The 24,804-nt window shown below is 41.2% G+C and overlaps 1 protein-coding gene across 1 annotated transcript in view; it reads left to right on the forward strand.

Annotated features, from left to right (window-relative positions):
- Positions 1-24,804, forward strand: part of LOC137913962 (neurexin-2-like) — a 161,798-nt gene that overhangs the window by 49,442 nt on the left and 87,552 nt on the right. Inside the window, exon 3 of the mRNA XM_068757582.1 lies at positions 15,853-15,882. Coding sequence (XP_068613683.1) covers positions 15,853-15,882 — 30 coding nt within the window. The remainder of the gene's footprint in view (positions 1-15,852; positions 15,883-24,804) is intronic.

Here is a 24,804-nt window from a genome sequence, read left to right on the forward strand (position 1 = left end):
CGCTTCCTTGTCAGCTGCAGGCCTGACAAGCCAGGCTGAACATTTTGCCTTGAACACTTTAAGATTTTACAACAGAGTTGGACAGTATGTACACACAAGGTGGTGAATTCCTGAATTGAAAGAGTGAAGCCATTTAGCGCCAGCATCTGGAAAATGCTCGTATCTCAAATTTATGCTTGTGTCTCTAAGCAAAATTTTGTTTGTAGGATCGCTTGTGTCTCGGAAGGCTTGCATGTCAAAGCACTCGCATGTCAAGGTATTTTTGCATCTGGCAGATTAACACAAAACAGTTTAATCAGCAGAAGCCCAGAGAGCCAGTGTTGGTGCTCATTTCACTCGATTGATCCAGTAAACCGCCGAGTTGTTGCCTTGTCTTGAATTCACAGAAATCAAAATAAATCAGGTACCAAATCACAATTTACACCCCAAACACTTAACAAAAATGTTGAAGACACAGACTCTGCATAGCTGTGTTAATATTTTCAACAGTTACATTCTCAAATTATACTAGATAATTCCACATTAAAGTAGTTGCAGCAGTGAGATGAACACTGAACGGCAGCACCGAGGAGAAACAGAATTTAGATGCTGATACACTCATGACTGTGTGTGTGGGTGTGCGATTGCACATTCATGCATCCATGCAGGTTGAAAGAGGTTACAGATAAGGACAATGACCAAATGCGTTGAGGTCAAAAACATTTTGCTGCTACCTACATGAATATTATGAGTCATGTAGGGACTATGTCCTGTTAACAACAGCTTGTGTGAACAGACAGTAGGTCAAACGCACCCAGTCACACCTGAACAAGATGGAGATTGTAATGGAACTGTCCGTCAAGTCAAATCATCACCAAACATTGAATGTTTCAATTTATTTCAACGCCAGAGAGCGGAGAGGTCAAGTTATAGCAGCAATGAAATCTGTTCAAAATAGAGATTTGCAAAAATTGGTTCTAGGCCATTCGGGAATATTTTAGATGTTTGTTTCAGGTGTTTTACTTCAGGGTTTGATGGGGAAAATTGTTCTTTTCAACAACAGGAGGAAGCTTTCGGAGGCTGTGTGTTTGTGTCGGTGTTCGTGCAAGCACCTGCATGTACAAGGTAAAAGGGTCATGAATCAATGTCTCTGTCGGGGGAGGACATGCTTGTTTTCCGTGCTTGTTATAAGAAGCTACAGTTGAAAAGGACGACAGTCAGTATTTATGATACTGTCCACTTGTCACCGTGTTGTAGCCATGTGAGCCGTTAGCTACCGCTGGATGGGATGGCAATCGCCGAAACGCCATGCAGCTGGAACCTGTTGGGCAGCGTGTGTGTGTGTGTGTCACACAGATAAATATAACAGGCTGTAAAGGTAGGGTGGTTGTTAAAAAGAAGTTGAAGAGACTGTTTGCCTTGCGGTGGTGCTTAGGCGCTTCTCCTGCAGAGCTTTCCGTCATCTAATAAAAAAAAAACACAAAATCACAAAAATATATTTTTGAAAAACCCTCTATTTCTTGATGGTCACAGCTATTTCTGATGCTTTCTTTTGTGTGGCATCCGATCTGCTGGATTGCTTTGAGCACAGAGAACATTTATTTTTCTTCAAGCTCCAAATGTTCCCTTTATTATCAATTCCAGTGTTACATTTGTAAGTTTTACAGCTTCCTGCATGGAAATACAGCCTCCTTTTCAGTTTGAGGTGAATTCGGCAACTGTTTTAAACTGCTGTGTAAAAGGACGTTCAAATCGATCTGCTGTTTCTAAGTTGTACAGCTTGTCAACAATCAAGCTACTAAACCTTTTTTATCCATCCACCGTCCTTTGCATCACTCTGACTTGAAGCCATGTCACTTCTCGGAAGTACAATATGTCAGATCACAACCAGATCTGGATCTTAAATGTGGATAAGCGCTGAAAGAATACTGTCAATTACTTCAATTAAGTCACTCCCTGTTCTTGAAAATGTCATACATTTTAATTGTATTATGCTTGGGAAGTGCTTAAATGGTGACGCTCTTATTTTGCAGATGTTAGGAATACAGATGTACTTGAAATTTCAATGTTTGATATGTGAGAATTTCCTCCCTCCAAATCAACCTTGTCAACATTTTCTCTCTTATGAAGCATTCAGTGCCCTCATATCTATTTTTGTCACTTTTCATAGGAAATGAGTGATATTGAATTATGTGAGATAAGTCTATGAGTAGTTATTACAAATTACAACTGAGCTACTTTTTTTCTTCCCTCATCTGATGACTTGGTGAATAAAATAATATCTCACCATCAGTTGCTAGAAGTTATGATTTTGCATCTGGCAAGTCTGGTGTGGAATAAATGACATGTTTCACCAGGATGAATCCTGCACTAATTTTGCCTTTCACATTTTAATGCGATTCTAGTGCACAACATATAATTGCATACGCACACGCAGGAAGAAACAGCATCTATGTCAACACCGTTGTTTGTTGGGCTTCAAATCGACACAACCATTGCTCTGTGTCTCTCCTTTCCGTTATGGTTTTTAGGGCTGTGTGATTCCTTGAATGACAACTAGGGCCTCTTCGGAGTGTGTGTTTGCAGTGTGGTCTGGTTGAAGGAGATAAGGAGGAGGACACACACGCATGTATGCCGACGCCCACAGACATGCACATTGTCCATGTTTCTAGGACATGAAGAGCTCCGAAAATGTTTTTGTAGTTCATGCAGCACAGGCATGCGCCAGCTACAACACAGTGTGTAGATACATGTCTGCTGGTTTTGCTGTCCCTTTTGTCATTGTTGTATTAAAAACTGATCATGTCAAATGGAAACCCAATTGGATTTCAGAAACTGAAAATAAGATTGGAGGTGAATGCATCTTTTCTGCATGGTTCCAGCGCAGATTTCCTAAATGCCCATAAAGGCATATGTTTTTGTATTTTGCATGTATTATTGGTTTGCGATTACACTTTTCACATTCTCCAACTCTTTAACTTCCATTTCAGTACCAACACGCGTTACCATCTCCCTTGAGATCTGGAGAGTTCAATGATCACTGAATTTTATTACATGAACACAAACTACTTAAACATCCAGGTACCTGGCATGCTGCACTATTGAAGCACTGTGTGCAAACACTGAAGGCAGTTCAACAAGACTTCACTCCATGAGCACCGTTGCTCATGTATAACTATACCCAGTAACCCAATATAAATATATATATATATATATTTACACTAATATACAGCTTACTTCAGGCGCTTGATCTTGTGGTTGGAGCTCCCAGAGGCGCCGTTAATCATAGGAAATGAAATGGAGATGACATTGAACACTCTTTCTCTTTGTCCCTAAAGCGCCGTCACTCTCAAAAAATGCAGATCAGAGAGATACTTCAGAGCAGGAAGGGTATACCCTTATATATACTTTATAAGCGGAACACGTGGAGGGGGATTGCAACACAGCTCTAGCACTGTTAACTAAGACCAACACATAATGGGCACATTTTCAATGCAACAACTGAGCAAGAAAAAATTAAAATAATTATTCAACCCAGACTGAATACCCAGAACTAGTTATTGATCTGTCTGTCTGACTTATTTCCTAGCGCAGTTCCATTCCACGAGAGTTGGTATCAATACCAGTTTTGGCTGCCTTATGTAGCTGAGTGATTATTTTTAATTTTAGGACCTCGTATTAAAATAGATTAATCTAAGACACTGCAAGTGTATTAGAGGCGATACAAAATTGTCCCTCTAATTGCAATTATTTTAAATGATATCAGTGCATCACTCTTGATAAGAAACTGCAAAATAACCATTGTTCGCAGTCTCTGGCTTCAAAAGACGAGATGATCTAGACCAGTGGCGTCAGCCTGATCCCTGGTGACCTGATGTCAGATGCACAGCAGTCTTTAGCTAATTTTGACACATGATGGGCATGTCTTGACGATTTAAATCATCCTAATGCTATCAGTTTTGATCACAAGAATCAATCTTTTTATAGTGTTGCATCATATGAAGCTCAAACAAGCAGAGGAGAGCAGTGGAAGCCCCGAAGGGATTTGAGTTCTGTGTGCACATTAGCATTCATGGAGTATCATGGATTAGAGCAGTAATCCTCAGGATGCTTTTCTATGGAGTTTTGCAATATCTTTGGTGCTAAAAAGTCACTGCGTTGGTGTTTTTGTACCTTGCTGCACAGTGACTTTGCATATATCAGAGTGGAGCTTGTGCTATGGCGTATGTTTATTGAATTTGTGCAATGGCATTCATTTACTTTTTCATTTACAGACAGTCGAGCATTGTTTTTTAAGCCACGGTTTTGTCATATAGCTGATTTCTGCAATGGACACATCATTTCACAGCAGTGTCTTTCGTGGCCCTTTAAACTTGCGACCAGATATCGACCGCTAGTTAAACACAAGGAAAGGACAGAGGTATCATGTGCTTGCAATTTTTGGGTAATAATGTAGGTTACTTTGTACTTGATTTAGCTGTGACTGATATTCAGCCACAATACTGGGAATAGCTGCCATGGAGGAGATGAAGGCAACGAGTGCTAAATGTCTGGCGCATCCTGCGGCACCAAACCCTCTGATCGAATACCGCATCCTTCTCATGGAAGAGGATGAAGTAGGTCTTCATGTCAATAAAATGTAGTTTAATGCATCCCTGTTTGCCCCCCCCCCCAAAAAAAAGGGATTCAAAAATAGCACAGAACAGATTGAGTGGTTTTCTTAAAGAGCTGTCATGGGGCTCAAAGCAGCATGGTAGATCTGAGAATGAAGTTGTGACAGATGGGATCGGTGGAGCCTGGAATAAGAGCCCAGTTCAATGAAGCAATCCTGCACTATCTGAGCATCAGCCCAAATTACAACTGTGGTGAGTGAAAGAGGAAGCACCAATGTCAGTATTTACAGTATTCCTTTTGCAAAGGTGCACTTGAATTCACATGCACACAAAGGCACATGAGGTATGCCTATGGCATAGTACGACCCTCCTGCACCTGAGACCAGGTGCAGGAGGAAAATGAAGGAAAACGGTCAAAGAGAGCAGCAGAGCTTTAATATACCAACATGGCCACCATCATAGTAAGAAAGGAGCCAGTTGCCATGCCAACAAGGGACTGGCTGGATAATGTCATGTTTGTCCACAGAGGGCCTGAAAGTGATGATTGACTTTCAAGAGAAAATCAAACTTGGGAGAAAAATATCTCTAAGATGTTGAGAGAAAATTGTGCTGTGTCAATTTCCTCCCTCACCTCAACAATGTTTGACCAACTATGAGTAGCTCATAACTTTCAGGGAAGTATTGCTCCAAGGAGGAACTGTTATCAGTCAAAGATACATATTAATGATGGCAGGAATCTGGTCAGCATGTTCAACAGCATCTGTCCATGTGTAAATGAGTCTATTAAAGCTTTATATGAACATTTTACTACCTGATGGAAATCCATAAATCGTTAAGGGGATGTTCTCTTCAGTGCACGTGTGATATCCCATTTCCTACACAACAGAGTTAATTCACTGCACAGCAGCACCCGACGTCCCCAACGTTGCATTTACCATTATTGAAATATTTGTTTACGAGGTTCGGTGCCATTTAATTTTCTTGTGGTCGTCTCCTCCTCCTCCTGCGTCTCTTTAGCTCCTTCTGCTCACTCAAACTCAGGAGCCCTTCTGTTTGAATATACAGAAGACTTCTCTCTCACCTGTTCAGTTTGCCTAATTAGAGTCTGGTGAGATGAACGCCAGCAGCGGGGCTTTTTTTGGCAGTGGATAAAACCAAACCAGAAAGTGCATAATGCAGGATTGAGTTTATGTGATTTATTGCATAGCGAGACATTGCAGCCATGTTCTTTTTGCAATTGGTCTTTTCTGAAGGTTTTCATTCTAGATTTTTCTAAGATAAAGCAGAAATGCACAAGGCTAATCTAAGATCATTTAATGTGATATATATTTTTATTACCAGACCATTTTTTTATGTTGCTGTGAGTGATGATGAGACTGAACTCACATCTAGTTGAACTGCTCTGTGGGGCACATTTTATTTAGCATCGTGTAGCAACGAGGATGCACAAGATACAATCAGTTAAATCAAGCTGTGCATCGTTCCCCACCAAGAGGACTGCAGCCTCAGAAAAATAGGCTCATGAATTATGAACACATTTGTTACACAATTTCCATTAATTTTTCCAGAATTATCCAACTCACTCTCTCAAATGACTAAACTTCCAGGAGCTATGCAGATTCCGTGGTCTAATGGTGTTTACCCGACCCATTCAGCTAAATGAGGTTAGAGCGTCTTCTCAGTTGGAAGACATTAATTTTCCATTATGGGATGTCGTTGTAGTTACCTGCTGAGACCCACCCCCTGACACTAGACAGGAAATCGTCCTGTCAAAACTTCGCAGGAAGCCACATTTCTAAGAAAAGTTATCACAATATTTTCGAAACACAAATCTACAATTTGCCGCCGTGCCGTTAGTGCAGAGGAACAAGATGTGTGCTCCTCAGCACTGGCTAAAGGGAGGGAATTGTCAAAATGAAGTATTAAGCTTCAACATGCGCTCAAGGCAAGGAGCTATTTTTTACTCGTGTCCCAGTAGATTACAACACCTCTGACCAGAGCTTCCACAGCACCAGGAGGTTCTTTAGTTGTCTTTACTTTATCTCACTGATATGGGTTTACTTTTGAAATAAAGATAACTATTTCTTGGTTTTGTTTTATGACATCTGAGTCACATTCTTACAAGTTCGTTTGTACTATTTTTTTCATTCCGGACATATTTCAAGGAGTTGAAGTGATTTATTTTTTTTATTTTATTTGGGGGGGGGGGGGGGGGATTGTGTATACATTGAGAAGAGGCTTTATTATTACATTCAATCATACATAGTAAAATGTCATCCAATTATATATGATAAATGTTGTGAATGTTTGTTCTCTGCATTTGACCCATGTTTGAGGAGCAGTGCCTGGAAAGCAAGCTGCGGTTCAGCATCTTTCTGAGCAGCATGCCGATGGGTTGTTGGCAAAAACCCATCGACATGTAGATTTGTGGAACTGGGGATTGAAGCACCAACCCTCTGATAAATTGACAATGCTCTTCCCACTTAAGCCATGGTCCTCCCTATTAAATATCATAAGGACAGTTACTAGAACCTGTTCTATCAAAGAACACAGTGGTGTTTTTCTGTGCTAATAATCTACTGAAGGAAGACTTTCTTTCTTTTCATTCATGCTGCCTTCTATTCCTTCAAAACAAATGCTGAAAATACATCCAACATCACATTAAACACACACACACATAGAATCAGAAGTAGTTTATTGCCATTGTCAGTGAGGGTTCACAGACTAGGAATGTTTCTCGGTGAAGTCGTGCTACATCTAACAGCAATGACAAAATACAAAAAACATACAAGTACAGACACATCAGCAGCAGCAGGAGTGGATACACAGATGTGTACTAGCAGCAGTAAACTAGCGTAATCACGCAGTGCAAATGGAACAGTGCGAGTTGTCAGTTATGAAATGTTCAGGATTCCGGGACAGAATTATTAAGTGTTCATGAGTCTTACGGCCGAGGGAAATAAGCTGTTCTTGTGGCGGGAGGTTCTGGTCCGGATGGACCGTAGCCTCCTGCCTGAGGGGAGAGGGTCAAAGAGTCCGTGTCCAGGGTGAGAAGGGTCGGCTGTGATCCGACCTGCACGCCTCCGAGTCCTGGAGACATACAGGTCCTGGAGCGATGGCAGCTTGCAGCCGATCACCTTCTCCGCAGCACGTACAATGCGCTGCACTCTGTGTCTGTCCCTGGTGGTGGCACCAGCGTACCACACGGTGATGGAGCAGGGGAGGGCGGACTCCACGATGGAGGTGTAGGACTGCACCAACATCTGGGTTGGCGGCTTGAGTTTCCTCAGGTGCCTCATGAAGTACATCCTCTGCTGAGCCTTCTTGATGAGGGAGCTGATGGTTGGCTCTCACTTGAGGTCCTGGGTGATGGTGGTGCCCAGGAAGCGGAAAGAGTCCACGATGGAGATGGGGGGTAGGGGAGTCTGTGAGGGAGAGGGGGGACGGTCTGGGGCTGTGACTTTCCTGAGGTCAACGATCATCTCCACTGTTTTCTGGCTGTTCAGCTCCAGGTTGTTGCTGCTACACCAGGATACCAGCCGGCCCACCTCCCTTCTATAGGCAGACTCATCACCGTCCGAGATGAGCCCGATGAGGGTGGTGTTGTCCGCAAACTTAATCAGTTTGACAGACTGATGGCTGGAGGTGCAGCAGTTGGTGTACAGGGAGAAGAGCCAGGGGGAAAGTGCACAGCCCTGGGGGGGATCCGGTGCTGCTAGTCAGGGTGTCCGAGACCGTAGACCGAAGCCGCACGTGCTGCCTCCGCTCCGTCAGGAAGTCGGTGATCCACCAGCAGAGGGAGTCGGGCACGTTGAGCTGGAGCAGCTTGTCCTGGAGCAGTCCCGGGAGGATGGTGTTGAAAGCTGAGCTGAAGTCCACAAACGGGATCCTGGCGTAGGTTCCTGGGGAGTCCAGATGCTGCAGGATGAAGTGGAGGGCCAGATTGACTGTATCGTCTACAGACCGGTTGGCTCGGTAGGCGAACTGCAGCGGGTCCAGGAGGGGGGCGGTGTATAGGGCATGTATTTTGTTGCCCACTCCCCATTTCAGTTTCCTAAATGAGTCCAGTCCACAAGTGGCAATCAGTGGTATTCATTCCATGAAATTGACCGTGGAAATAGGGTGGATGGGCCGGTCGTAGGATACATCTGCTGCACTGGCGGGTGAAGATTAGCAAGGGGGGAGGAAGGATGGGTGGATGAAGGACAGCACATCTCCATGGAGACTAATGATTACATTTGACCTCATACAGGGAAGGAAAAACTGAGGGCAGACATAGAATGCATTGGTTTTCCCATAATGAACTCAACATGATGCTTCCAAATCAGAAAGTCCAAACATTTGGCAAAAGGACAAATACAAAGCAATCTCAGGCCTGACATATGGAGATCCAATTTATTAGCAAAATCATAATTAATACATAACAGTTTCAATCTCACCTTTAACCAATCTCCACGATGCTCTCATTTATTTTTCCAGGAGTATCCCATGACATGAAGCATTTTTAATGAATAAAATGTTGGAGTCAAAGTGATTCACTTAATGTACAGTTTATTAGGAGATGTGGGGGAATTTATAATCCGAGAATTATGAATTCTTGAATTCTTTGACTCAATGTTCCCTTCTGTACAGATTAGAGTTAATAAACCAATATTCAGCAAAGTGATAGGATAAGCCCTTAATAAAAACTGAAATGATACTTTTTAGTAAGTATGGCCTGCATTTTTTCAAATCTTGAATTTCATTTTTGAATAGGGCAGTGCCTTTATTCTAAATCAACAAACCAGTGGTCCAAGAAAAAGAACTAAACTGAAGACCAGAAGGTTATACATATCTTTTGCATATTGTGGGGCATGGTGTTAATAATAACTTTACGAGACTAATGTGCGGGAGCACAGCGTGGTACTCACCATTGACGGTACTGCAATGAAACTTTAATGATGATGATGAATTTGTTGTGCAGTAATGATGATGAGGGCGGTGATGACGTTTACTGCACAGCTTTACTGATGGTGCGGCCGCCGGTACTGTATTTTATATGTTGCGATACTGCATATAGGGCCGGCTGTGGCTGTTCAAATCCCAGCCCTGACTGTCTGCATGTCGAAGAACCCCAAATTGCTCCCAGTGGGTCTGGCAGCACCTTGCATGGCAGCAGTCTCCCACTGGAGTGTGAATGTGTGTGTGTGTGAATGGGTGAATGTGAGGCCTCATGTAAAGCGCTTTGAGCACCACGAAGCGGTGGAAAAGCGCTATATAAGTGCAGTCCATTTACCATATGCGTTTAATTTTTTTGTTTTTAGTATTGTTTTGCTGTTTTTTAGGCTAGAAAATGCTTATTTTATCAATAAAATATTGGAAATAATTTAAATGTAAAAATTCATACATACTGCGATGTCGGAGAATCCATGATACAGTGAATCCACGGAAAGTGAAACATGATACAGCGAGAGATGACTGTATTCCTTAAAACATCACAGTGGCAGGACAAACTAGACGAAGAATACATGTGGAAAAAGCCCTTTCCCATGGAATGCACGGCCATCGTGAAAGGCCTTTGTCGTTCGGTTGTTGCTAAAATCCTTCCATGTCTGTGCTTTAAATTCTGGCCTTGTACTTTTCACATTGCTGTGGTAGCTGGTCACAGGCAATCACATTCATGTTGCAGTACAATTACAAGGGTTGAGGTACATAATATTGATGTCGTTCTGTGACTTTATTGCAGGGTAAGTCTGTGAGGCGTAGCTTCTGTGGTAATACTACAGTAATTGACTCATAACAGTAAAGACCTGAGCCACAGTAAAAGAGCTAAAATGCGACGGCCAGCATAGAAATGTTTCAGATGAGTATTTCTCCTTCCCTATCTGCAGTAGTGATACTACCAAACACTGGCAAACGAATTATCTGTGACTGGTTTGAATTCACACTGTATCTAAGTTTCTAGGAGAGAACTGCCAGTCAGTAGAAATTTCCCGAAAGCACGACTGCAGCTTTTTATTTATTCCTAACAGATCTTACAGTTAGTGTGCGTCTAGATCTGAATCACCTCGTCTTCAGCTGCTTATCTGAATCCGGGTCATGGGTTACGCTGGAGCCTATCCCAGCTGACGATGGTTGAACTTCCTGGATATTGTCTTTATAGACAATATAGAGTATTGGTACACTAATTTCCCATTTTCGTACATTTTCTTTTTGCAGATGTGTGCACAGTATTTTGAAATTTAATTATCTTTGTTTTGGGATAGTTCATGCTAAACTAAATACCCACATGACTGTTTTCACACTTCCTTGATACTTGCATTTATGTAAATCAGCAGTAGCTAAGTCCGCAGTGATTTGGCGCGCACGTGTGTGTGTGTATGCAAGTCTTGACTTGCAAATGTGCAAAAAAAAATACTAAAATAATAATTGAGCATTCAATGAAATATAATAAATCTCAAAGTTTACCAAAGGAATAGACAGGAATAAAACAAAAGGAAAAGGCCTTGAGCTGCTTCCTTTCTATTGTATCTTGTTTTTTCACATTTGTATGAATCTATTATGATCTATAAGCACCAGAGTGGATTTCTACATATTAGCATGAGGGCCATGAGTGTAGTATTCTGTTTTTCTTTTCTTGCATCCAGGTTTTGCCTCCCCTTCCTCTACACCCCTTTTGGAGAGGGTGACCTGCAGCTGAGGCCACTTGGCTAATTTGGGTATGGAGCCTTAATAGCCCTAATTAGCCAGTGGCGTGCTGCCAGTGAGCCTGACGGATGTAACTGTGTTGTAATATCTGCTCAGGATTAAATCCCTGTACCCGATGCTCCTGCAGAATTTTGATTCAACACATCTAATAGGAGTCATGCGTTTCATTCAATGTTAGGAATGTATGTATTACCTTGGCAAAGCTTAATTTTAAGTCATGATTAAAGAAAACATGAAGCTACTTCAGACTAGTCAAATAGAAAGGAAAAGCTTCCTCTTGTGCAAATTCATCCTTGTCTTCTGCACGCTAGTAACACTACAGTGGGCTGTTGCTAAACCATCGTAGCCCCAATGAGATCCTCAAGTATAGAACATGTTTCCTTTAGAACTGGGACAAGCTCATTATTAATAATTCCAAGCATTGAAATACATGGAAGCCTTCAACATCAATCTATAACTGCAAGATTATATACGTCTTCTGTGCCTCTGTCTATCCTGTTTTTTTTTCTCTCTCTCATAGAATAGAGATCCACCATGAATTATTGAAGCACTTTAAATCCTTCTACACTGTCTATATTACTTAAGCTGTGCAAAGGCACCATGCATTATAGATCAGCCAACCGAAAATAATGTTGTTTTTTTTCAATTCAATCAGAACTTTCCAACATTTTCTTGCATACGTTTTTCACATATGGCTCTGGTTTTATTCCGAGGCCTCGGGGGAGGTGGGGGGGCCCGCACGTCTGAACTTTTTGACAATGGGACACTTACAGTGGTGATCACACTGTGAAATTAATTGTGGCCAGGGCTAGTAAAAGCCAGTGATTTGTGCTTGCGTCAAATGTTTCGGACATTGTGCGACTTTATGTCTTGTGCCGAGGGAACGCTCCAAGCCGTAGATGGCACATAAAAGCATTTATTGTTTGCATTTAATACATCATGACTTTTATATACTTGGATATTCCTCTCGCTCATATTGTTGCTCCCACTAATGTCACCGAACCTGTGTCCTCAGGGAAATTGTTTGAGCCATTTTTGTGCGATGACTATTTGGAATTCAGCAAATAAGGTGGTCGGTCTATAAGTGCAGTTTGAAGAGGCATGTGGAGTGCGGTGGCCATATGCTGGGGTCGTTTGAGGAGGATGCTAGTAAACATGCCATTCCGGCACCGCAGGGGAGGTCTGACGAGGGGCCTGTGTCCATCTGATGAACGAGGCGTGGACAAAGTCAGACGAGCGCAGAAGGAGTTGGACAAAACAACAGTGACTCCAATGCTATTTTCTGTCTCCTCCGATTGTGTGTTGCAGCTGATCTCCTGAGACCTAGCGCATCTGTTTGTGTAAGTGTGAGGGATGATGGGATTCTCACGGATTCATGTCTTCAAGGTTAGTCGAGACAAATGTAGAACTGTAGTCTGTAAACCAAAGTCATCTTCCAGCCCAAGCCCAATAAAACAGTCATACTATTGTCTTATGGTTGATTTTTCAAACCATTTATCTGAAGTCTCAGTTCACTGTCTACAGATTCGCATCATTATTTTATTTATCAAGTGCTTGGCAGAGCTTTGCACTTTAAGCCACCCACACTCATCTGAATATAATCCGTAGTTTGCAAACAAATAGTGGCTTGTGTTCATCGGAAGAAAGTGGCAGATGACGAGACAAGTGTAGCAGGACGCAGCTGGTTGATGGGGTGCTGGATGTATAGATGGGGAGCAATGAAAAGATGGAAAGTTAGAAGGGGATAGGAGTGCTTCAGACAAGATGTAAGCAGATCAATGCTAATGCTAAAATGATGACCCTGCTCCATCTGCCACTCAATCAAATCCAGCCAATCGGAGCCGGACTCCAGTCTGCGCTGGTTTCGTGAGGCACTCCCATCTGTACTCACTGCAGAATCAAGGATGTAATTAAATACTCAGATGTCAAGGATAATGAGAGACTCTCTTCCTTTGGCTTGGATTTTATGCCGTTTGACGCCACTATTTTATTGATAACTTGATCTTTTTAGAAAGATCAGTCTCTTCCTTGCCTTTCATGGTCACATCCAGTGATCATTAATTTATATTGTTTGAGCTAAGTCTAAATCAGGTTATCGTGGAGCCAGCATGTGTGTGACTGACTGGATCTAGTTGTTTCTCATTGGCCTTTGTTTGTTTTTCTAATTTCCTGATCTCTCAAAATTGATTTCTCCTTCTGATTCATATTTGTCACTTCTCTGCCACTGTGCTGCACAACTGCATCTAAATCTTACCACTGTCTGCGAAGAGATGAACTTTCTCCTCCCTGCTGTACCGTTTCTTGTCTTCCGCTGTCATTCCCGTCTTCCGCCTGTCTGAGGTGAATGGGGCCGGGTTGGGGGTATTGGGGGAATGATTTGGTATGCAGTGAAAGCATCGTTCTGTTTCATTACAGGAGGACTCTGCCTTATCTCCTTAATGGATTATAAGCAAGGGAATAAAAGCGGAGGGGGGCAGAGTAACAATTATTTGACTCCTTGCGAAGGGCCGGCAGGAAACGGACTGCATGCCAGATGAGTGAAAAGCCGAGCCCGCTGTCTCTGAATCACAGAGGTTATTGAGAAAGAGAACGATAGGAACAGTGTTTACGCGAGTCATTTGAGTTTCTGTTTGTTTTTTATTTACTTGCTGCAGGTGATATAGACGTGACAGCTAGCCTGTTAGACTCAGGTTGTGTGTTAATTTGCCTTCTGAGACATTCGACATTCCTTTTTTTTCTTATTTTCCTCACAGAAACTCTGGCAGCAACTGAATATCTAAGTCATCCGGGCTGTCATTCCGGGCCCTCATTTATTGAGTCCACAGTGAATGCACAGACACTGAGAGACAATCGAGGTACAATTATGATCCATGGAAGCAGAAGTTTTATTATAGGGTCTACTTTCTGCAGCATGCAGCTACAGTTGTGAAATTAGTATGCTAGCATGCACATAAATAAATAAATGAGTCGGTATTTATCATTGTTAATATATAGAGGTAAGATGCAGAGAGGACATAGGGTGAAGGCACCACCATTATTGGTGTGCCAGGAGCAGTTGGGAGGGTTAGTGCCTTGCTAAACGACACACCATCAGTGATCTGGAGGTAGACTGGCCCCTCTCCAGCCACCAGTCCACACTCCGTGTCTTTTGTCTGGACTGGGACTTGAACCGGGGACCCTCCAGTTCTCAACCCACGTCCAAACAAACAACATCTTTAACCTGTTTTTAGGCCCGAGCGCCTATCCTCGGTGTAATTTTGTTTGTTTGCTTTTTGCTGACTGAAGATTCTGTCATCCAGGTCATGGTAAATATCTGTGTTGCTCGACATCCACTGCACTTGTCGGACCATTTTGAGGATGTTTCGCCTCTCAAACAAGAGGCTTCTTCGGTTCTGCGTTGATGCTGAAGGATTATTCACATTGACCTGTTTTGGAAATGCTATGAGTTGTATATCTGTGTCTGAAATACTATTGATCAAGCAAAGATAGTTGTGCTTGAAAAACATTTAACGTCTCGGGGCTCTTAGTGCGATGCTATGTTGTGGATGTTCTGTGCTGCCTGGGGATGAATCCAATTTGCTTTATCCCTTCAGTGCACATGGGAATACAAGTCTGTTTAGGCCATAGTTATGACCATGTTTATTTTTCTTCATTTAAAGGTCTGTCTATCATTTATTTCAGAATACAGGAGCCTTCACATAAAGGCTAGAGGCAGAATTCTGTTGTAGTGTAAACAGTAAAGGCTGTTGTGTCATATTTTGGCTGTAAACATCTAAATCACTGCCCAATGTGAGTTAATAAATAATAATGTTCATATTTAAATTATTGAAATCCACCCTTGGTGCTACAACAAGAATGTGAAACAGTTTTCTTGTTAGCGTGGAGTAATTCTGAAGTTGCTTTATGTTACCCCGCTACTATTGTTTGCCAGCAGCGGCCGGAGCTCATTGTGGACTTATATTTATTTTATATAAGCTGCTACGCAGTTTGCCAAGATGTGTTGTTCCATAGCCCACAGTTGGCTAAATAAATATTCTGGACTGTGGTATTCTGACATCTGCGTTGGAATAATCTTTGGCTTCAGATCTCACAGGCTACACAAAACATTTTATCCAGTGGCGTTATACCAGATTTGTCTCTGACCCCTCTCTGTGTGACGGCCCAGATGTTATTTGTATTTTGTTTATAAGATTTGAGCAGAAATCCAGTTTAAGCATTTTCTGCCAAACAGTTCTGCGTGTTCCATAAGTGCTCCAGAGAGGGAAAAAAAAGCATTTGTGAGAGCAATGGCCTTCGGGGGTTGCGCCAAATGAAAATGCTTTTTTTTCTAATCCCCCCCCCCCCACCACACCTCACTCAAGAAGTGTTTTCTTTCTCTTTCTCTTTCTCTCGCTCTCTATCTCTTTCTCTTGTTTTTTTACCTTTGAGTTGAACTCTGACATCCTAGTCTGCCCCAGGATGTCTGTCACAAACTGCAGTCCAACGTTGTGACAATGCTTTTTTTCTTCCCGTGCCGTTTATGACCTTCTTTTCTTCCTCTTTCCTTTCTTTTTTTCTGTTTTTCCCTTTCAAGGTCTGGCGCACCTGACGTTAAACGACCAAGGTATGGGTTCATTCCTTTTTAATTTTGTTGCTGGCTTTTTGGCTTTTTGAGAGGAATTGTCCCCCCCCCCCCTTTTAACCTCTTTGAAACAGCTGGTTTCCTCAAAATCTCCGCTTTTTACTTTCTCTGGGTGCCATGTTTCTTTATTTCTCCCCACATCCTCCTCATCTTTTAGAGTCTTTGTACCATCCTCCCCTGTTGCTTCCTCTCCTCCCATTTCTTTGGTTGTGACTCCTCCCCTCCTCCTTCCTACTTCCATGCCCTTGTTTTTCTGTGACCTCCACCAATGTGTGTGTGTGTGTGTGTCCCCCATGCACCCCTTGTCCCTGTCCTATGGCTCACGTCCTGGACCTTCACCTATGACCACCTTTCACGCCAACGACTTGACCAAGGGGCTAAAGGTAACGATTGTCTGCTATCCAACCTGCTTGGGCTTAAGCACAAACATGCAATGAAACAACAACAACAAGGGAAATTACATTGCTGATTATTTTGTAAATGTGTTTTCTGGTCAAAAATTCAACAACAACAAATGTCCAGTCTTAATTCACGTAACACTTCAAGGGGAAAGTGTTGTTGAATGTGCAGAGTCTCTCATCACCACTCTGCTGACATTCTCATTGTTTGGCATTCAGATTTTTACAGTGCTATGGTTAGATTTAAATGCCTTTAATTGTTTTGATGTTGCTATGAACACTGAATGGTTGATGCTGTTATGTGCAACAGCATTACTGTCAGTCCTTCTCTGCCTGTCTTCATCTCTTGACCATATTCACACTCAACATATTTCTTCAAAGTGTTTGAATCATGAGACGCAGACCGTCGTGTTAAAATTGTATGTCTTTAAATTGCACGGCCCAAATGCATTTTAAATTACATACCAAAGCTGGTCTGACTGTCCCCTCATGGTTATGCTTGTCCTATTCTCCAAAATAAAGTGAAATGCACAGCAGAGAAAGGAAGTGACTGAAAGCAGTCACCAATGATTGCTCTAACCTTTACAGGTCTGGAAAGAGCACCACCCTCTTCTGTCATCATTTGATGTGGTTCATACTAACAACTTCTTTCCCTTCATCTGTCACTCAGGTTTCAGCAGCAAATTCAGAAAGTCACTTTTTCTCATTTTAAGAGACCTTTTCCTGTCCACCATTTGTCACCTCAACCAATCTATGGTCTGAAAACTGATTTGTACATGTCCAATTTAAGCCTCTTGAAAAGTGGAGGAGCTATTGAGAGGAGAGTTTATTTCAGCATCGGAACTTCAGGCTAAATTCTCAGAAAAGTAATTGAGAACTGATTTAAATACACTATTGGCTGTCACTTCTAACCACTGTCGGTGTAATCGTGCTCAGAAGGCCATCATTGGACATAGCTGAATTATGCAAAAAAGAAAAGCTATAAGTCTCTTTATATTCATTTCATAAAAAGGTCAAAGATCGACAAAGTAAATGTGATTTCAGTAAAGCAATGATGTTGATGGAAGTATTTGTATGAGGGGTTAGCGAGATGAAAAAGACACCCGCCATTTTTCAAAATTACCGTAATAATAGGGTTTACGCCGCCTCTCACCCGGAGTCAGCTGGAGTAGACTCCAGCAACACCCGCGACCCACACGGCGAATAAAACGGCTGTAGATGGCATGATTGAGGTCATTTCATCTACAAGAAAATGTATGGATAATGGTTGTTGAAATAAGAGTTACTTTCTATGTTAGCAGTGTGACTAGCATTCTCACAAAAATACACACATTGCACAGGGACAGTACTTTAATTTTCTGCACAAGGAGGCAATGATGTAAATCCAAACTAAACCCATGTTGTATAGGTTGTCTTTTTCTTTCTTTCTTGTTTGCAGGGAAGCAAATACGGCCATGGCAGCTATTGTCCAACACTCACCAATGAGTAATACATATGTTTTCCAAGCTTGAACGATGCCTTATCTCATTTGATGATTAATCAAAAAAAGCAAGTTTTTAGCTTCCCCATATTCAAAGGACCTGCAACATTGGTGCTTCCATCCTAAAGATCACAAATACATAATTTATGTTATCAACAAACCTTTAGTGGATCATTTGTTGATTAGATTTATGCAAATAAAATAGTTTACAATAAACAAAATGTATTGTGAATAAATACTCTTTTGATCAAAAAATCATATCTACTCGGATGAAGTCCAAGTCATAGCAAACTGTAAAAATAAATACATGTTTTATACATCATATAAAAGCTTTTGCTCAAGCTCTCATCGGAAAATCCAGTTTTTTTTTCTCTATTACAGCTCAACAAAAAGATGGAATTGAATTCCCTATCCCCAGCAGAATTGTGCTTCCAAAGCAAATGAATCAAAGCCATAATCCCTTCATCTTCATGCAGACTATCCTCTATCTCTGTTTCATGTCCCCCAAACTGCTGCCAATTAACTCGCATCTCTTCCTTTAGGCCTTTCAATACAGATCTGACTATTTACTCCAGCCACTCCCTCACCTCACCATGAGCACACACCAGGATAATAGGGCACGCCTGAAGAACAAGAAATCCGACACCTGAGGAATCTTGCTTGTTAACTTTGACATGCAGCGAGGTCTAGACTTCAATGGCTGTACCTTTATTTCCAATAGTAAGAAAAGAATTACAATTGTAGAAAAATGGGTCAGACACACAGTTGAGAATTCTTTTTTTTTTTTGTGATTAAAATACTACCCGTTACCTCATGTGCCATGCTGTTTAAATGATTACACAATAAAATCATAAAGCACAAGGTAGTAAATTACTTTGCTCAAGGATGCCAGAGTCAAACCAAAGTAGCTGATTCTGCTACTTTCATCAAAGGTGCCTTGCCATCCGTTTTGTATAGATCACCCTGTAGTCAGGATTAATAGTGTTCGCGCCCAATAGACAGGCCAACAACATCTTAAAAGACAGAAATCAATATGCCCATTTGATAAAGATGGGAATGTGTGACTTGACAGCAAATTAGAGGATTATTACCGAAATGATGGGACACGTCTTCGTTTTCATAGTGTTATCAGTCAGGCTTTGGATAAAATGTACGTTTTGGTAAATCAGGTGCCCTAGCCATCACGTAACCAGGCCAAGAAAATCAATATTGGTGTTTTTCTAAACCTGAGGCTGTCCTTCACAGCCACAGGAAGGACAAACCCCAGGCTTCAGTCACTGCTGATGTCTATCTGCCAGTCTGTAAGACGTCTGTGAGGCGTTTGGAAATTACCACACTGAATTTAACAGGGAAACGGTGATAACAAATATTATTACAAGACTAGGATATTAAAATGGGCTGCATTCTCTCTTCACCACTATGCTATAAGACACGGAATAAATATTCATTTTCCTCTTGAATACATGATTCTCAGCTATAATTTCACTTTAGCAACAAACAATTCAATTAAGTGCGACTACAATGATGAACAAATGGAACAAGACAAGATGATGTTAAATGTATTGTGAACAAAAGTACGGTTTTGGAAATTAGACACCAGCGGGAAGAAAATCATCAAATGAAGCCGTCCAATGAATTGGGTTCCTCCAGTATAAATGAGACCTCCCCCAAGAATAGTAGGTTGATAAATTGAATCTAATAAAGCAAATTGAATAGGTGGAAGGAAACAAGACAAGTGAGGAGCAAAAGCATAGGAGAGTGAACTGATTTTGAGATGGGTAAGCATTGTGATGCAGGGGAAATGGCATGATAATTTGCATACATGTTATAATGATGCATGGGTAATGCGTCATAAACAGAAGTGACAGTCTATAAATGATGCAGGCAAACCAGCCGTCATGGAACACTAATCTCTGAGAGATGCAAGGGAATGGCCATTCCAATGCATGTGCAACTGAAGTCAGAGCAGGTGTAATGCTGAATGACTCTGCCGCAAAATTAGCCATGGAATGACAAAAATATCCTTGGATAAAGGATCAAAACTTATTTATTTTTCCAACCAATGGCGTGTTATTTTGAGATGATGCATTTCCTCCAGGGAAACAAACTGAATATGTGAATAACATGGCTTGAGTCGCCTACAGCAACTAGAGATGATGGAACACCTATGAGGAAATAAAATGATTTATTGTTGAAATAATCTATTGTTTATTTAATTGTTTTTCTAACTAACCTAACTCGGCTTTTAAAACCTAAGTAATAGTGCTTTAAATAAATTAAACTGCATTCTCCTAATAGAAACACAATGTGCATGTTAATGGCAACATTTCCACCGCCTTGGCTTTAGAATTGCAGATGGTCTTGCCCATGGACCATTTGGTTTCTATTTGAATGTCCTCTCCTGCTGCCACCATCACCTCCTCTTTTAAGCTAGCATGAGGCATACTGGGAATCGAATTAAGGGGGCTATGGGAGATCTCTCTCTGCAGGTTTAATGTAGATCTCCTTGGAGATAGCGGGAGGAAAATGAAGGGACTATCCAGCCTGATCTGTTTCTAACCTCAAATGTAATAGACTGGGTATCGGCCAAGATAGCCGTCGCTGTCTGAGCTCAGTGGGGGCAGTTTATGGAGTCAATGTAACACTGCATTTGTTTTGAGTAATTTAAACCTGCTGAGATGTGCAGTGACACAGAGCTCACATTTGAAACCAGCAGGAAGTTCATTCGGCATACTTTTTACTTTTATGCATCAGCGATGTATCATTTCATTCATGCTATGATTATGTTTCCAAATTATCCGCACTGCATTCATTGCAGGCTTTATTTATGAGTTTAAGTTCTCTAATCCATTCACACAAAAATAATAATAGTTTTAAAGTGGATGATCATGTGTTAGCGGAAGCTTACCTGAGATATTCAATGGAAAATCTCTCCAGACATTTTTTGGAGCAGCGCAGATTTAACGTGCACTTGGTATAAACAATTTACACACATCAGACACAGTGGGAAATTGCTCATTAAACTGAATTTGGGTTGATAAGTTGGCAGATATTTAAAGAAAAAAAATGTCAAGTTGTCAAAGAAATGTTCAAAGTAAAAATAGACTTGTGACTGCATGTTAAAAAAAATATACTTAATCCTTCTGAAAATAAATGGTTTGTAGACTCAAAATAATATATTACACTGATTTTAGAAAAAATCAATTGGTTAAGTCAATTAACTAAATACCAGCAATTCCAGACACACTTCTTTGTGGCTTTACATGTTTACTTAAAAACATTTGCTTCATGGAACTAGTTTATTTTAACACTACATGTAGGCCCATATCAGTACAACACATATATCAAATTATTATTATTTCAGTCTCTTAGATGAGCTGCTTTCTATTCTGTTAAACCAGATTTATATTTGATTTTTTTAGCAGCAGTTTTCCTCTTTCATAAAGAAGTGATTTTATTTCAGCATTTTATTCTGGCTCCGCCACTACTTGAAGGTTCATGCCCCATTGTGGCTAAAGGGAGTAGTCTTTAGTGCGGTCAGAATTAAACATAACATGATTGCATGTCAGTAAAAGTGTATATCAATTGAAACGTCCAGTGACTTCCTGAATATTTGGTCAATGTATTAATATAGATGGAACACGATAATATGATTAAGGGTTGCAATATAACATTATCAGATCTTCCACAGTATTTACAGTGTGGCTGGGAAATGAACATAAAATAACTGAAAACAGACATAATCATGATGTACACATAATCATGTGTATATCATCAATTAATGGTTACGCCCTCGAACTAAAGGTGCATGCAAAGCGGCCAACTAGATTCACAACAACCCTCGAGTCTGAAAATACAGGAAATATTATTTCACTACTGGATCTGATATCACACCAAATAGAAAAGTATCAGTCGGAGGGGGGTACTATCCATTTGTGTAATCGCCATCCCCTGTGGTGATTGCGTTGCTAAATAGTGCAGTGAATCCAGTTATTATACAGCAGTTCATCGCATACTTTGAAAAGGAAAAGTGTTATTATAATAGAGCAATTAAAATTTAAATAGCCCCTTTATGTAGCAAAATCAAGAAAATGCAATTCATTTTAATTTCTATAGCTCCAGATCTTAACAAAAACTATCCCAAGGCACGTTCCAGGAAGAGCAGGTAAAGAGGTTTTATAAAACCAAACTTGTCCCACATGTGCAAATAGTTTGGTGATGGAGGAAAGGGAAAACTTCCCTGTAATAGCCAGAAACCTTGAGCAGAAGCTAAGACATACTGGGTATTCATCTGCCTTGAACAGGAGCACACAAAACATAACGCATTTACAATCTATCCAGTGGTTAATATTATGCGGGCAAAGCTCATGATGAAGCTAGTGATCTGAGAGCAAGTATACAAGAAGTACAAATGCTAAAGCCAACAGTTGGTAACAGTTGGACAGTCACAGGTCCAGATTCTGTACCACCATTGACAAAAGGACCTGCACACTGAAACGGATTGAGGGAGAAGCGAACTATTCACCAGGGTTGCCCCCATGCCTCCATACCCAGTAAACAAATATAACTTTCATTAGTACAGTGTTGCAAACACTATATATGTTCTGTACTGTTTAAAAAAATAAAGTATACCGGTGGTACAGAATTATCCCCTAAGAATAATTTTGCCCAGTTATACACATTATCCTTGTTTTATTTCCCAAAGGATAATGAGTTAAAATGTTTCTGTCACCTTTTCTCATCTGGACATGGCTTACTGGCTTGAAGCCTGCGAGGCAGCTGCAGAGACATTAGGCCAGGATGACAGAACTCCTGGCACAGGCAGCAATTTCTCCTGACACAGCAGCAGGCTAAAACGGATGGAGCTCTACCGCAGCATGAATCTGCTCCACTTTCTCCTCACAGCTGGATAGAGATAAGTGGATCTGTAGGTGTTGGTCTGTAGATCTATTGTAGATCTATTTCTTATTTTCATCTCTTAATTTCTTCAAGAAAGTATTCAAAACCATTCGACAACCTCGCCAGGAGAAACTGACCGCACACATCATACCAACAGTGAACTCTCACTTTGCTGTGGAACGGTCACACGCAAGAACATGTCTCTCTTCATAGGCGTTCGCGTTCCACTTAGACTGCATTAAATTTGACTTTTTAGTTTCACCTTTTCAGCCATCTTCAACAATGCTGAGGTCTCGGGATAAACTCCTGCACCTTAGAGGGAGTTTTCACAACAGTGGTTTAATCACTAGAAAAGCATGCAGAGAGCGCAGACTTCCGCTGAGCAGCTCATCCCCCCAGTTATATTTACACTGTCCACATGGTGATCTGGATCTTCACCAAAAGTTTCTACATTGTTCATGGTGTCTTTATACACCAACCATGAAAAGTCAATTGGAGTTTGTGTATTATTAACTGATTTTTTAAATCCGTAAATTGAGTTTTCGATGTTATTATTTTTATATTTTTTACTGACTCCAATCTGGATCTGATCCGGATAAAATTCCGTGGTTAGATAGAGATCCCCGCCCTGCATGACTGTAGAATTCCACAAATATTGGTCAATAATCAACCGAGCTATTGAGGAACACATTTTGAAGCTCCACTGACTACCATGTTATCAAACATTTCAAAGGGATCCAGGATCTCTTCTGGATCATCAACATAATCATAATAATAATAACCGTCGGTTCCTGGTAACATTCCCATTTCCTGATAATTTCATCAGGATCCATCCAAAACCTTTTGAGTTATCCTGCCGAGATTCATTGGTCTGAACCATGTTGCACTATCTTTTATAGTGTTTTTTTTTTTTTCACATCTGCATTCCTTGTTTAGAAGGTAGTTTAATTGAATTTGTCCCTTGGGGCATTAATCTTGTGGTTGTGTGGTATGACTGAGGTTGGAAATTGGATCCAAGTAAGGTTTGTGCATGTTGTAATTAAGGTCAAAGGGGGGGGGGGGGCAAGAAAAGGAGAGGGAGAAAATGTAATCGGGGAAGAGGGATGGGTGAGCACATACAATGGAGGAAGGACTTATGGAGAAGTAGTCTTGCTTCTATTCCCACTTGCATTGAGATTAAGACATGAAATGGAAGCGTGTCAGGGTGTCAAGTCTACCGTGAATATCAATCTGGTTGCAGAAACAAGAAGCGCTTGTCTCGCTCTGTTTAGAATATGCATTTCTAGAATAAGTAACTTAAAAAAACAACAATGCAACTACCCTACATACAGAGTGGGGAAACATATTTTAAAATGTCATTTTATGAAGGAAAATTTGGATTCGAAACTTCAAGAGCAGGACAATGTCAGAAGAATCAAATATTGGAAAGCGTGGGATGCAGAGCTCATAATGTGTACAAACCAAATCAGTTCAGAGCTTACCTTGATCATTTATTTATTTCTCACATCAACAATGAAAAAGAAGGGTTACCAGGCATTAAATGAACAGAAATGGATGAGAGGGAAAACTAAAAGTCTCAGGGTCTTCCCTGTGGAAAACGTGAGTGCAGAGAGAAAATGAAAGAGGGAGGACTGCACAGTATCATCATAGGGCGGTCTGACCGAAGGTATTGTCAAATTATAAAGGCATTCAGACGTGAGAGAAATAAAACTACTCTCTTCCTTTCCACCCACCCTCTGCTTGCTCCTATGTGTCTGTTTTGTGCCTTTTTATTTATTTTTTGGTTCGTCCTTATCCCTCACTTTCTGTCTGTCTCCCTCTGGCTGTTGTTGTCCGTGTCCCCCCAGAGAGACAAAATCAGACAGCAAGGGGGAAACTGATGGAGGCAGGGATATGGGGGATGGATGAAGAGACGGCGAAGGAGAGGGAACAGAGATATGAAACCACCGGGAGACGAGAGTAACATGAGTAGAATGATAATGACCATTGAGTCCTTGTTTTACGCTGCTGTTTCTACACAATTGTGGTGTCAGAGGGACAAATCCGCAGAGTAGGGCATGTACCATGACGCGTAATCTAGTTCCACAGTTAGACATGGCATCTATCGGTGTCTCAGTTCAGCAAAAC

Source organism: Brachionichthys hirsutus, unplaced genomic scaffold, assembly GCF_040956055.1.
Source record: "Brachionichthys hirsutus isolate HB-005 unplaced genomic scaffold, CSIRO-AGI_Bhir_v1 contig_745, whole genome shotgun sequence".
Classification (NCBI taxonomy): Eukaryota; Metazoa; Chordata; class Actinopteri; order Lophiiformes; family Brachionichthyidae; genus Brachionichthys; species Brachionichthys hirsutus.